The sequence below is a fragment of the Dreissena polymorpha genome, chromosome 4, assembly GCF_020536995.1.
Source record: "Dreissena polymorpha isolate Duluth1 chromosome 4, UMN_Dpol_1.0, whole genome shotgun sequence".
Classification (NCBI taxonomy): Eukaryota; Metazoa; Mollusca; class Bivalvia; order Myida; family Dreissenidae; genus Dreissena; species Dreissena polymorpha.
Genome location: NC_068358.1, coordinates 27,922,739 through 27,938,065, shown reverse-complemented (window position 1 = coordinate 27,938,065; position 15,327 = coordinate 27,922,739). Strand labels below are relative to the sequence as shown.

The following is a 15,327-nucleotide window of genomic DNA, read 5'->3' as shown; positions in this document are numbered from 1 at the left end:
CTTGAGAATAAGTTTAATTTAATGCTTTCTATAATTGTATAGAGACCAGTGTCAATGAATCTGTGATGCTACATGTACCTGTGTATTTCCAACAGTTCTGTACTAGTATACTCCCAACAGTTTTGCACTAGCACATTTGTATAATCCAAAAAATGACCACAATATCACTAATATCCCTCTAGTTCAAGTACTCCATCTTTAGCCACTATTTCAATAAATCATAATCAAGAATAAGGTAAAATATTAGCATACATAATTATCCCTTTCATTTTCAGGGCATAAGTTGTTTGCTTTTTCAGTTTCACTCAGACAAACAAGTAAATTCCACTCAAAATCAGGTGGACAGGTCCAATTCTTGAAATTGGGCCATTTTTGCACATTGACCAATGAAAACTCTATTATGTATAGTTGGCGTAAGACATCAACCCTGCAATATACTTTGTTTTTCAACAACGATGCACTTTAACCAGTTGTTTTAATTTTGAAAAATTAATGAAAAGTGTGTCTTGCTCTGTGAAAAGGGGGTTTAATGCATGTGCATAAAGTGTACTGGTCCCAGATTAGCCTGTGCAGTCAACACAGGCTAATCAGGGAAAACACTTCCCGCTTTAATGATATTTTTTCATATAAAGAAAGTCTCATTTTAGTAAAAAACTAGTTTAAGTGGAAAGTAATCCCTGATAAGCCTGTGTGGACTGCACAGGCTAACCTTGATAAGCCTGTGTGGACTGCACAGGCTTAAACCTGTGACAACACTTTACGCACATTCATTTTCACAGAGCGACCCTCAAGTATAATTAAAGTAGACAATGCCAAATATACATAATTGTATCTTAAATTGTATTTTCAAAGTCCTATTAAAAAATTTGTATCCAATTGTGTGCATGATCACAGTCAAAATGATACATACCATCACAGTGTTAATGAAACAATTCAAGTGCTAATTAAAAACATATATTTAAAGTATAGACAGAAAATGAAAATAATGCATTCAGAACGTTAAATGAACATTTTTGTAAAAGAAAATCACCAACATAATAAAGAGATTTCAACTCCTGGTTTGATGTCTTATTCCAATTTAATGGAAAACACTGTTATGCGTTTTCTCTCATTGAGTGACAGCTATACTATGTACACCTCATATTGCACTGTAACCTACACCTCATACTGCACTGTGACCTTCACAAGAATGTGCCCCAAGGGGAAAGAGACTTGACTTTAGTTGGATAGAAATCATCGATGTAATAATGATTGTAATAATGATGTCTAGCTAACACAGATTGTGACCTCATTGCGACAATCAACATTAAACATCATGTAGATTAATAATTTTCCTGATCGAGTGATAACAGCAGGCTTTTTTCTTGATTGGGGAAAAGGGCCTGGCCTTTAATTTTGGGGGAAAATTTATCAGCAGGGCTTTTTTGTTGATTGGGGAAAAGGGCCTGGCCTTCAATTTTGGGGTGAAAATTATCCATTAAAATTAAAAAAGGAAGAAAATTTACCAAAGTATAAAGATTAAGATTTGAGAAAAATTGCATCATTTTCATGAAATTCTCTTAGGGTAAGGGGACTTTCTCTTTGGGGAAGGGGCTATTTTAAGGCCCTTGCTAAAGAAGGGGAAAAAGCCCTTGATTACAGTGGTGTGATTTGGTTAAATTTGGGACCAAAATTTCGCCCCATTCCCAACATCAAAAATTATAGCTTTATATCAAATGGGAATTCCCCCCCCCCCCCCCATAAAAAAATTGAAATTTTATGTCAATATCAAATTGAAAGCACTTATTCTCACTGTTGAACAATTTGTTATCAAAAACAAACAACATCAATTCCCCAATTTTAGTAAAAACGACTTGATTTGTTCAAATCCAAAGGACCCTTAAGCTCCATAATCCCACAATGGCAAAAAAACACTGCTGATCAAGCAATTAACTCTGCCTTTGTAAGGTTAAAGTTTCACTGATCAGGGAATATAATATAAGTTGCTTATTTATTTACATGAACAAATAAACTGTCTTTTAATTTATAGCAATCTTCCATCAACTTCATTTTAAACCTGTTCTGGTTAACTCTTCCAGTGCTGGAACGGAATTTGAAGGCTTTTGCAACCAGTTTGGATCCAGATGAGACGCCACAGAACGTGGCGTCTCATCAGGATCCAAACTGTTTGCTATTCTGATAGTATTCTTTGAAAAAAATCAAAGAAAATGCTAATTTTAGAAATTCAGCAGACGACATTTTAGCAGACGCCAAATTTGCCAGCATGCAAAGGGTTAATACTGCAAGTAAGAAGACAACAATTTACTGAAGGAGTGTTTCAGAAAAAGATTGATTGAAATTAATGTTCTTATGGTGTAAATACTGACACAATTGATGTGTTCGATTGATGAATTAAAGGGACCTTTTCATAGATTTTGGCATGTATTTAAGTTTGTCTATGCATTGAATTGATAAATGTAAACATTGGAACTGAAAAGCTCCAGTAAAAAACAAGAATAAATATAAAATATAATCCTCAACTGGGCTCGAACCACTGACCCCTGGAGTAAAAGTCTGAGCTCTCAAACCACTGACCCCTGGAGTAAAAGTCTGAGCTCTCAAACCACTGACCCCTGGAGTAAAAGTCTGAGCTCTCAAACCACTTACCCCTGGAGTAAAAGTCTGAGCTCTCAAACCACTTACCCCTGGAGTAAAAGTCTGAGCTCTCAAACCACTTGGCCATGCGTGCTGATACGTACAGTCAGTGGTGTACTTCATACTTTATATAAGCAATCCTTGTAGTGTCACAAAATATAACAATAACAACAGAACTCTACAAATCATTCAATCGTTTTGCCTTTGTAACGCTTAATAATTTTTTAGCTTTTTAAATTCTCAAAAGGTGCAGATAATAGATATTTAAGTGTATGGTAAATGTTCAGTATCATTTTTTCCTTGCAAATATCATAATTACAATGTACAACAAAATAAAATTTTGCGATTTCTGAAATGATTTTTTATTTCAATTTTGTCACTTTACCAAAATGTGAAAAGGTCCCTTGAAAAGTGTCTAATTCGAACTTTACATAATTCTGTGTTTTAAGCAATCATGCTAAAAAGGGCCAAACTTATTTTTCAAGTACTCTAGAAAATGTTGCGTGTGCGTTTAAATTTTAATAATAAATTTCAGCACACCTTGTAGCGAGTCCTATACAAACTTCTTGTTCTCACTCGGTAATTTCTGATTGATAGAATTTGAGCCTAATCGTTCCTCTGCAAAAACTGGAATTCATGCATGTACGTTCGTTGCAGCCTGCGCAGGCCAGCGATGACACTTTCTGCTTTTAATTGGAAATTTTCATTTAACGGAAATCTCTCCTAACAAAAGTCCAGTCTATGCAGAAATTGTCATCCCTAATTGGCCTGTGCAAACTGCATAGGCTCATCTGGGACTCAACATTTAACCTATTTATGCCTAGCGTCTGTTTGCTTAAAGGAATTTCTGTAAGAAATATTCTAAAAATACAAATAAACATACTAGACATCCCTAATTATGGAAATAAATTGATACATTTTAGAAGGATGAGAGAGTCCACTAGGCATAAAGGGGAAGGATGAGAGAGTCCACTAGGCATAAATGGGTGATGAGAGAGTCCACTAGGCATAAATGGGTGATGAGAGTCAACTAGGCATAAATGGGTGATGAGAGAGTCCACTAGGCATAAATGGGTGATGAGAGTCTGTCCACTAGGCATAAATGGGTGATGAAAGAGTCCACTAGGCATAAATGGGTGACCAAAGATGAATAAAGCCCCATTTTCCCAAAGCAAGGCTTATTTTTACTGTGACTATTACATGTAAGTACCACCAGGATTAGCAATAATTTCCTTTGAGGAAAATTTATGTTTATACAAGTTATGAATATCAGAAAATTGTCAATATTTATTGAATGTCAAACCTTCCTTGTACATGTATGTGATAGTGAATTAATTTAGACTGGTGAACAACCTTTTTAAACAGAACATTTATTTATAAAATGCATCATCATCATCATTATCACCAACACCATAGCTATAATAATGACTAATAACTTCATTTTAATTGTCAATTATCAGATTTTTTTTTGATTTTTTACAAATTAAAATTATTTGTTATTATTTTAATTATTATTATATTATTATTATTATTTTCATTTTTATTTTTATTATTATTATTATTATTATTATGATTATTATTATTAGTATTATTATTATTATTATTATTATTATTATTATTATTATTATTATTATTATTATAACTACTACTACTACTACTTCTACTACTAGTAGTAGTAGTACTAGTAGTAATTAAATACTGCTTTATTGCAACATTGATATTTTATTAGGTCAACATAACATACACTCAACTATAATACTTAGCAGTTTGTCTCTCAAAAGAAATGTAAACAAATCTAAGCTTTAAGTATCAAAAATATGTATTAACCAACATAATTAGGATAAAATACATAAATGTAATCTAATTTACCTGGCTACATTGCACTAATTTGTATTGCCCCTGGCAAGTAACAATTACATGCTGTTTACACCACAATGAATACTGTATGATTTTGTGTTGTAAATATCACCAAAATGATTTCATGGATCACAAAAGAGTTCAGCCAACTATTATCTTTGATTATGCAATAATTACAGCAGCTTGTCTGTGATAATGAAATGCTAGTACACCCTGTAGCATTCTTATGTTGCTTGACAAACCAGCCATAAACAATCTTTAATAGTTAAATTAAAATTCCTGTGTTCTGTGACATGAGTAATGTGAGCTTATATCTTGTAACAAACTGAAGAATTGTAGTACAAAATCAGGTCTAGATTTGTATGACCCTTTACCAATCAAAATGTAGAAATGAGACCCGCTATGAGAAAAGGGGGTTTTCATGCATGTGCATAAATTGTCATGCCTGATTAGCCTGTGCAGTCGGCACAGGCTAATCAGGGACGACACTTTCCGAGTTTATTGTATTTTTTTTAAGTCAGAGTCTCGTTTTGACAAAAATCCAATTTAGGCAGAAAGAGTTGTCCCAGATTAGCCTGAGCGGACTGCACAGGCTAATCTGGGACCACACTTAAGGCACGTGCATTTAGTCCCTGTACAGACTACACAGGCTAATCTGGGACCACACTTTACGCACATGCATTAAACACCCATTTTACAGGGAGCCACTCATATGTATTTTGACACGTTTGTGTTGTTTCCTTCTAAAGTTAAGTTTAAAGACTTTACTAACTAGATTTAAGTTTAAAGGCTTTATTAACTAGATTTAAGTTTAAAGGCTTTATTAACTAGATTTAAGTTTAAAGGCTTTATTAACTAGATTTAAGTTTAAAGGCTTTATTTACTAGATTTAAGTTTAAAGGCTTTATTTACTAGATTTAAGTTTAAAGGCTTTATTTACTAGATTTAAGTTTAAAGGCTTTATTAACTAGATTTAAGTTTAAAGACTTTATTTCCATCCCACAGATTACTGATGAGCAGCAAACAGCATAAAACATGAACAGACTGGAGTTACTCGCGGGCTGTTCTGGCTTTTTAGTGTTTTTTTCTGTTAAAATTTGAGTCTGGTAGGGGATCCATTCCCAATGGAAAAAAGTATATATTTTTCCTAAATGGGACCTAAAATTTCCCAATTTGAGGTTTCCAAAAAAGATTATATTTTTTAATAAATCTAAACATGTCAATTATCTCCAAATCCAGATCTGTAAGTTCAACCTTACTAAATATAATAATAAAATCACTTTTCTTATCAATTTTTAAGAATTTGTAATCATACAATCGACAACATTAATTTCCCAATTTTAGTCAAAAGGATGCATTTTTTCCCAATCCAAAGTGACCTGGCCCCCATTCCAAAAATGGTGAAAAAAAATCACTGCTTTCTGCACATAGCCATTTTCACTTTGGCACGGAGTGGGATTTAAGCAATAATGAACATTCCTTTATGTCTAGAACACTAGTCTTGAGTGTCAATGCTTGTTTGTTGAGTATGTGACTACCCATAATTAAGTCTTATAATTTCAAATTTATCCCCCCCCCTGAACATACATGTATACATGCATCATAACAGATACAAATTAAGCTAAACAACCTGAATGATTTATCAATATCCTTATTTGACTGTTTATAGAACAATTTGGGAATGTATACATTGGACTTCAATAAATAAAATATTGAAAAAAAATTTATCCTCAATTTTAAGTATTTTTTTGCCAAAAATACAACAACAATTTCCCTTTTTGGTCAAAACAATGGTTTCAAAGGGTTCCCACCCCATTCCCCGAATAGTGAAGAAGAACTGTCATAACATGATTACTCAAATTAAAGTGAAAATCAATATTACCTTACGTTCGAATAATCCACTTTTATAATACTTTCATACTTCATAATATCAACGCAGAGGTTTACGCCATAAAAGTCACTGTCTGTCATGTCATCCTCATAATTGCACCAATGAACACGCTATAACAGTTGGGCCTTGCTCTGGGAAAAGGGGGTTTAATGCATTTGTTTAAGGTGTTGTCCCAGATTAGCCTGTGCAGTCCACACAGGCTAATCAGGGAAGACACTTTCTGCCTAAACAGGAATTTTGCTACCAAGAGACTTCAATAAACCAAAACTACCATACAAGTGGAAAGTGTTGTCCCTGATAAGCCTGTGCAGACTGCGCAGGCTTTTCTGGCATGACAATTTACCAACATTCATTAAACCCCCTTTTCACAGAGCGACATCAATCTTGAAATAATCTGTTTGTTCAACCGTGTATTATGTACAGTTTTACCTGTTGTATGTATTAACCCTTTCAGTGCTGGAACCGAATTTTGAAGGCCTTAAATGCAAACAGTTTGTATCCAGATGAGACGCCACAGAACATGGCGTCTCATCAGGATCCAAACTGTTTGCTATTCTGATAGCATTATTGAAAAAAAATCGAAGAAAATGCTAATTTTAGAAATTCAGCATTTTAGCAGACGACAAATTACCCAGCATGCAAAGGGTTAATGTTGACAAACGATAAGTAAATGAGACACTTGTTTATGTAATTACATCTTATAAATCTATTTAACTTAAAAACTAGATATTTAATTGAAATGTGTGTAATGCTATAAAAAATGACACTCACTGGTGTCCATGTGTGCATGATCACATTTTAAAAAAACTGTCAAAAAGTCTAAATAAATACCATCCTTGATAATGAAAAAGTAATGAAAAAGTGCCAACAATATGATACTAAAAGAAAAGAAAGAATATCACAAAAATACATCCAGAACATAAATTGAACACTTATGTTTGAGAAAATCACCAAAATGATGTGCATTCCAAGTTTGATCTCTTACAATTGTACTCCAAACTCACAGTACAGTGTAAGAAATCAAATGCCAGCAAGAACTGTATCAAAGAAGCAAATAAGTACCACATAGAGAAATAAAAGTTTAAGAATAATATGTTTGATCGAAACAACTGCACCAATCTTATATATTGTGACCTATCCCAAATATGGACTGTTTTCCAATGACAACAAATTACGATTTTCCCCAAAAATGTAGTTAAAATTCTCCGAAAAAGACCAATAAACTTAATTGTGAGAACAAACCTTAGACTTGCGCTTTTATGATGATTAAATTGCAGTTCAACCCTGTATTCATTTTGGTAACACTTTTATTCTCAATTTTTACTTATTTGTTAGAACAAACACACCAATTTCCCACCTATAATGATACATTTTTAATAATGTAATATTTTAGTAATATTTTTTACATTTTATTACATTTTACATTTTATTCTTCATGATTTTCTTAGGTTAATCACACTGATTTTTCTAATCCAAAAGGCACAGACTGTAAAATTATATTTTATATGCTCAATTTGCAGTTTCACACAGTATAATAATGATACATTTTTAAATAATGTAACATTTTGATAGTTTTTTTAAATATTTTATTCTTCCCAATATCCTGGGGTTCATCACACTAATTTTTCTATTCCAAATGCCCCAGACTGTAAAAAAGTTTTTAAAAATCAATACCAATAAGTACAATTTATTACATTTTATTCCTCCTGATTTCCTTAGGTTAATCACACTAATTTTTCGTATCAAAAGCCACAGACTGTAAAAAAGTTTTTAAAATTCACTACCAATAAGTCCCAAGGACCTCCACAAGACTGCAGCACATAAACCAGGCCAGTGTAGTGAGTATACTCCACACCCTCCTCTCTATCACTCCACTCACACACGCCACCTGTCTTGATGCCTATCAATCTGTAAGCTAAACATTCATTGATAGCCTTGCACTATCAGAGCCATGAAAGAAACCACTGTAATCTGTCGGATATTTAACCCCACTGACAGACACAGGGCAGCCAGGTACCGGTAGGTTGAGCCAAGTTCCAAGTCCCTGTCTTTAACCCAGCTGCATCCTGAGAATCCATAATGCGACTGTTTACTAACACCCCTAGCCAGTGTTCCACTTTAGCCCATTGGGTAACATGGGTTTTTTCTGCTAAGTAAAAAGGCCGTAAACCGGACCCAAACCGAAAGCAAACGGACCCGATCCCAAACCGAAATTATTTTAAATATTCCAAATTTCCAAAAAAAATAAAAAAAATATTTTGTATAAAGGAGTGTCTTATGACATAGGGTAATAAGAGTTTATATTTCAACGTTTTTTTTTGTAAACAACCTACAAAATATTGAATCATAATTTATATGATTTTTATCCAAAATGGCCAGGGAAAGGCCTGTTGTGTCAATATTTGTTAACAAACAAAAATCCCAATTTGATCCTTTTTGTCGATAAAAAATTCCCAAATTTGCCACTTACATCGATTAAAAAAATCCAAATTTGACCAGGCTCCTTTTCCCAAAATGACTGGAAAAACCCCTGGGTCATATTGACCAGGGCTCAGCCTGAGGGAGACACAGGAGATAACTTCTCCCTGGAAATATCAACTGCTCCCTCTAATAACATGAAGGAGAAGTGACTTCTTCTCCTTTTGATGATTTACTATGAATGCAATTCAGTTAAATACAATAATAAGATTACCACTTCAATTTGTTTGTTCATATGTGTTATTGTTTTCCCCAAAACTGCAAAATGTGAGTTGTTTCTGAATAATCCTTATGGCATCACTTTGGTGTAATGAGGGGAAACAAGAGATGTGTTTGTCTGAAACACAATGCCCCCTATTGCGCCACTTTGAAGCCATATATTTGACCTTTGACCTTGAAGGATGACCTTGACCTTTCACCACTCAAAATGTGCAGCTCCATGAGATACATATGCATGCCAAATATCAAGTTGCTATCTTCAATATTGCAAAAGTTATGAACAAGGTTAAAGTTTTGTGATGCGGCTTTGAAGCCATATATTTGACCTTTGACCTTGAAGGATGACATTGACCATGACCTTTTACCACTCATAATGTGCAGCTCCATTAGATACACATGCATGCCAAATATCAAGCTGCTATCTTCAATATTGCAAAAGTTATTCATTATTGCAAAAGTTTAACCAAGGTTAAAGTTTTCCACAGAATGACAGACAGACAGGCCAAAAACAATATACCCCGATCATTCGATCCGGGGGCATAAAAATTAAGTTTAGATTTTATTTCATGCTGAACAGAAACCACTTCTCCTTTAACTTCTCCCTAATTTACCCTAACATGATAAAGCATGTGTTATATATTTATATTTCATAACAGATGTATGTATATTTGAAAACACTTATTTTTAATGTTGAGTGCATTTTATAGCAAAACAACAACAATACTAATTTCCCAATTTTAGTCAAAACACCATCATTATTTCCAATGCAAAGGGACCTCATGGCCCCATTCCTTCAATGGTGAAAAAAACACTGCTGTCAGTGTTGTTTCCACCATTTCGGGAAAGGGGTCGGCGGCACTTTGAATTGAGAAACATCGCGTTGTTTGGACTATAAGTGGGTAATATGGAGATATGGAGATTAACTTTATGTTGAAATAAAAAACAATTGTTTGAAACCTTGAAAGGGAATTGTTAGGTCCCGTTTGGGAAGACTATATACTTTCCATTTATAATGCTGATTACCAGCCCTGAATTTGAACGAAAAAACACACACACACTGGAACGTGCCCTCACCTTCTCAGCTGGCCTGGTAATCCCCATACAGAACTCACTGAAACCTCTCAGACAAACACTTGACTTTATATCACATAGATTGAATGATTAATAATAGATCCCACCCTTCCTGCTTTCAACTGCATTTATTACAAAAACAAGTTCAGTCTTCCTCTGGGAGAAACAGGGCTTAATGCATGTGTGGTAAGTGTCACCTGTCTTCCTCTGGGAGAAACAGGGCTTAATGCATGTGTGGTAAGTGTCACCTCAGATTAGCCTGTGCAGTCTGCACAAAAGTTGACACAAATGTTTCACCAAGTTGCCGCAAATGTTTCACCAAATTTACACAAACGCTATAACAAGTTGCCACAAATGTTTCACAAAGTTGGCACACATGTTCCACCAAGTTGACACAAGCATTTCACCAAATTGACACAAATGTTACACTAAGCTGACAAAAATATTTCACCAAGTTAACACAAATGTTTCACTAAGTTGACAAAAATGTTTCACCAAGTAAACACAAATGTTTCAACAAGTTGACACAACTGTTTCACCAAGTTGACACAAATATTTCACCAAGTTGACACAAATGTTTCACTAAGTTGACACAAATGTTTCACTAAGTTGACACAAATACTTCACCAAGATGACACAGATGTTTCACCAAATTGACAACAAATGTTTCACCAAGTTGGCACAAATGTTTCACCAATTTGACACAAACATTTCACCAAGTTGACACAATGTTTCACCAAGTAAACACAAATGTTTCAACAAGTTAACACAAATGTTTCACCAAGTTGACACAAATATTTCACCAAGTTGACAAAAATGTTTCACCAAGTTGACACAAATGTTTCACTAAGTTGACACAAATACTTCACCAAGATGACACAGATGTTTAACCAAGTTGATAACAAATGTTTTACCAAGTTAGCACAAATGTTTCACCAATTTGACACAAATGTTTCACCAAGTTGACACAAATGCTTCACAAAGTTGACACAAATTTTTTACACAGTTGACACAAATGTTTCACAAAGTTGACACAAATTTTTCACACAGCTGACACAAATGTTTCACCAAGTTGACACAAATGTTTCACAAAGTTGACACAAATTTTTCACACAGCTGACACAAATGTTTCACCAAGTTGACACAAATGCTTCACAAAGTTGACACACATTTTTCACACAGTTGACACAAATGTTTCACTTAACTGAACACACACAACCAAGCATTTACATTTAATGTGCTCAAGTATTTACTGGTGATAATATCCACACATATCCCTTTCCTACAAAATCTTTGTCACTATTTATTCCAACATTAACTTCCTTACTATATAACTTCCCAGACAAATGTGTGCGTCCATCACCATGAAAACATATTTCTGGTGATGAGTTGATAATATACAACATTCAAACCAAACTCCCAATAATTTTCAGTGGTATTTACTTATGCTTATCATTGTATACCATCTTTTACCGCAAATATGAACTAATCAACACAAAATATGCCAACCCACCAGTTTTACAAACAAATACCCGTATTTAGTTTGTTCACTTTATAAATAAAAAGTGCAATGAATGAAAACCATTTGTACAAATATGACATTCTTTTCTGACTCATTTAACAAAAGGCAAAGGACCGTGAGACACATGAAAGGCACAGCTTACATTTTTGCGGTAATCAAAGACAGAAAGGTACAGTTAACTTGTGGTGGTATTGAGTAAACTTGTCACAGTTTAAACGCTACTAATGAAACAGCAGTTTTGTAGGCCTGAACAATGGCTCCCCTTCAGTGACTTAAATATTTGTTGAGGCAGGTATGGCCATAAAAAAAAGGTCTGTTTCTGGTCTCCTTGGAAAAAAACAGGATGGTCCGTATGGATTTTTTTTTTTTTTGTTCGGGTACTAAAATGCAAGGCTACTAAAGCTTATATTAAGAAATACATGTATATATATAATTATGCTTTGTTTGCTTGATATGACATATTATATGTACTTAAATGAACAAAATTTAAAAAAAAAAAAAAAAAAATTTATGGCGACCCCAATAAAAAGTTGAGGGTCGGCGCCGATTCGGGAGACAAGGTCGGGCGACCGGAAACAGACCTTTTTTTTTGGCCTTTGCTAATAACTCTTCATAACCCTGTGGCTTAGAGTCAGCAGCTGTCAAACACAACACGCAACCAAGTGCACGAAAGTCATAGCACAGAGATTGTTATACAATGCATTTTGCGTGACAAAAGTTGCACTTAATATTAATTGCACTCAAAAGCATTTTATTTTTAATGCATCAAATAGTTGTCATTGTTCGAAACACTCAGCTGCATGTAGTATAAGTACAATGTACACTGAAGAATTCTATTACATTTTTGTATACAGTATTGCCATAGGGAATCTAGCTACAGGTAAATAATTAACACATTAACCCTTCCATTACCAACCTGTTACACTACAAAAACAAATGAATAACAAATATAATCTTGATTAAATTTTTAATAAGATCAGTGGTTTTACACTTCAACATTCCAAGCTGTTTCATGATTAAATTATTTGAAAGTTAAGGTATATACATGTAAAAACCATCTTGACTTTCACTGAAGCAGATTTTTTCCATACCAGGCCCAATATGGCTGTTTAATTAATTGTCCTTTCTACCTATGTCCTCCTCCACCTTTCAAGTGCGGCTATAACCTACCAGTACTCAAGGGTTGCCTACCAATTAATCACTAAAGGTAGAAGGACCTCCTTGTTAATAAACTTAGATCTTAAAGGAGCTAATCAAGCAAAATAGTGAATTATACTATTCATTCAATCTAAAGTCTTGTCTTTCTCGGCTTATAACATTTTGATTGACCAAACCAGACTGCTAGGGGTTTAAATAAACATACCAGACAGCCCAGGGTTTGCATAACCATACCAGACAGCCCAGGATCTGCATTAACATACCAGACCACCCAGGGTTTGCATTACCATACCAGACAGCCCAGGGTTTGCATTACCATACCAGACAGCCCAGAGTTTACATAACAATACCAAACAGCTCAGGGTTTACATTACCATTTCAGACAGCCCAGAGTTTACATAACTATACCAGACAGCTCATGGTTTACATTACCATACCAGACAGACCATGGTTAACATTACCATACTAGTCAGCCTCGGGTTTGCATTACCATACCAGACATCCCATGGTTTGCATTACCATACCAGTAAGCCCAGGGTTTGCATTACCATACCAGTCAGCTCAGGGTTTGCATTACCATACCAGACAGCCCAGGGTTTACATTACCATACCATACAGCCCAGGGTTTACATTACCATACCAGACATTCCATGATTTGCATTACCGTACCATACAGCCCTGGGTTTACATAACCATAACATACAGCCCAGGGTTACATTACCATACCATACAGCCCAGGATATACATTACCATACCATACAGCCCAGGGTTTACATTACCATACCAGACTGCCCAGGGTTTACATTACCATTCCAGACATCCCATGGTTTGCATTACCATACCAGTCAGCCCAGGGTTTGCATTACCATACCAGTCAGCCCAGGGTTTGCATTAACATACCATACAGCCCAGGGTTTACATTACCATACCATACAGCACAGAGTTTACATTACCATACCAGACATCCCATTGTTTGCATTTACCATACCAGTCAGACCAGGGTTTGCATTACCATACCAGACAGCCCAGGGTTTACATTACCATACCAGACAGCCAAGGGTTTACACTACCATACCAGACAGCCCAGGGTTCACATTAGCATACCATAAAGCCCAGGGTAACATTACCATACCGGACCACCCAGGGTTTAAATTACCATACTATACAGCACAGGATCTACATTACCATACCATACAGCCCAGGGTTTACATTACCATACCATACAACCCAGGGTTTGCATTACCATACCATACAGCCCAGGGTTTACATTACCATACCATACAGCCCAGGGTTAACATTACCATACCATACAGCCCAGGGTTTACATTACCATACCATACAGCCCAGGGTTTACATTAGCATACCATACAGCCCAGGGTTACCTTACCATACCAGACCACCCAGGGTTTACATTACCATACCATACAGCCCAGGATCTACATTACCATACCATACGGCCCAGGGTTTACATTACCATACCATACAGCCCAGGGTTTACATTACCATACAAGACATCCCATGGTTTGCATTACCATACCAGTCAGCCCAGGGTTTGCATTACCATACTATACAGCCCAGGGTTTACATTACCATACCATACAGCCCATTGTTTGCATTACCATACCAGACTGCCAAGGGCTTACATTACCATACCAGACTGCCAAGGGTTTACATTACCATACCATACATCCCAGGGTTTACATTAGCATACCATACAGCCCAGGGTTACATTACCATACCAGACAGCCCAGGGTTTACATTACCATACCAGACTGCCAAAGGTTTACATTACCATACCATACAGCCCAGGGTTAACATTACCATACCATACAGCCCAGGGTTAACATAACCATACTATACAGCCAGGGTTTACATTACCATACCAGACCACCCAAGGTTTGCATTACCATACCATACAGCCCAGGGTTACATTACGATACCAGACAGCTAATGGTTTACATTACCATACCAGACAGACCATGGTTTACATTACCATACCATACAGCCCAGGGTTTGCATGAACATTCCAGAAAGCTAAGTGTTTGCATTACCTTACCAGATCGCACATCATAAACGTTTGAATAATCTAAGTCTGACCTTTCTGGTATTTGATTTAGGTAGTTTTGCTCATAAAGGAGGAGGTTTTTACAGACTGTCTTGGAAATATGAAGCAATGATCGCGCTTCAAAGATTCGATTTATATATTTAAACCTGGTTTTACCGATTAAAAAACAATTGCAATCTAAATCAAGCACCGCCATTACCAATTTCCAGAAGTGAACTCCGTACCCAATCACATTTTGCTCTGGCAAAATAAAGTTTTCAAATTTGCAAGCATTAAAAAAGATTCTTTTAAAGGAAGGTCAAATATATATTTTGAAATGAATTAATTTGGTGAATGTTTTGCCAATAAATCAGTTGGAAAAAATAACCTGTCAATAAATGTATGGAAAGACATTTTATAACAAATTTATTATTATTAGTTTCATATGTAATC

At 35.3% G+C, this 15,327-nt stretch overlaps 1 protein-coding gene across 6 annotated transcripts in view; it reads right to left on the bottom strand.

The window, feature by feature from the left end:
• Positions 1–15,327, bottom strand: part of LOC127877481 (uncharacterized) — a 119,818-nt gene that overhangs the window by 91,130 nt on the left and 13,361 nt on the right. For 2 of the 6 annotated variants that reach the window (XM_052423399.1, XM_052423405.1), the window contains exon 1: positions 10,154–11,420. The exons of the other annotated variants lie outside the window; for them this stretch is intronic. In XM_052423399.1, coding sequence (XP_052279359.1) covers positions 10,154–10,180 — 27 coding nt within the window. In that variant the 5' untranslated portion in view covers positions 10,181–11,420. Of the gene's footprint in view, positions 1–10,153; positions 11,421–15,327 lie in introns of those variants that run through there. 6 annotated transcript variants of the gene reach the window in all.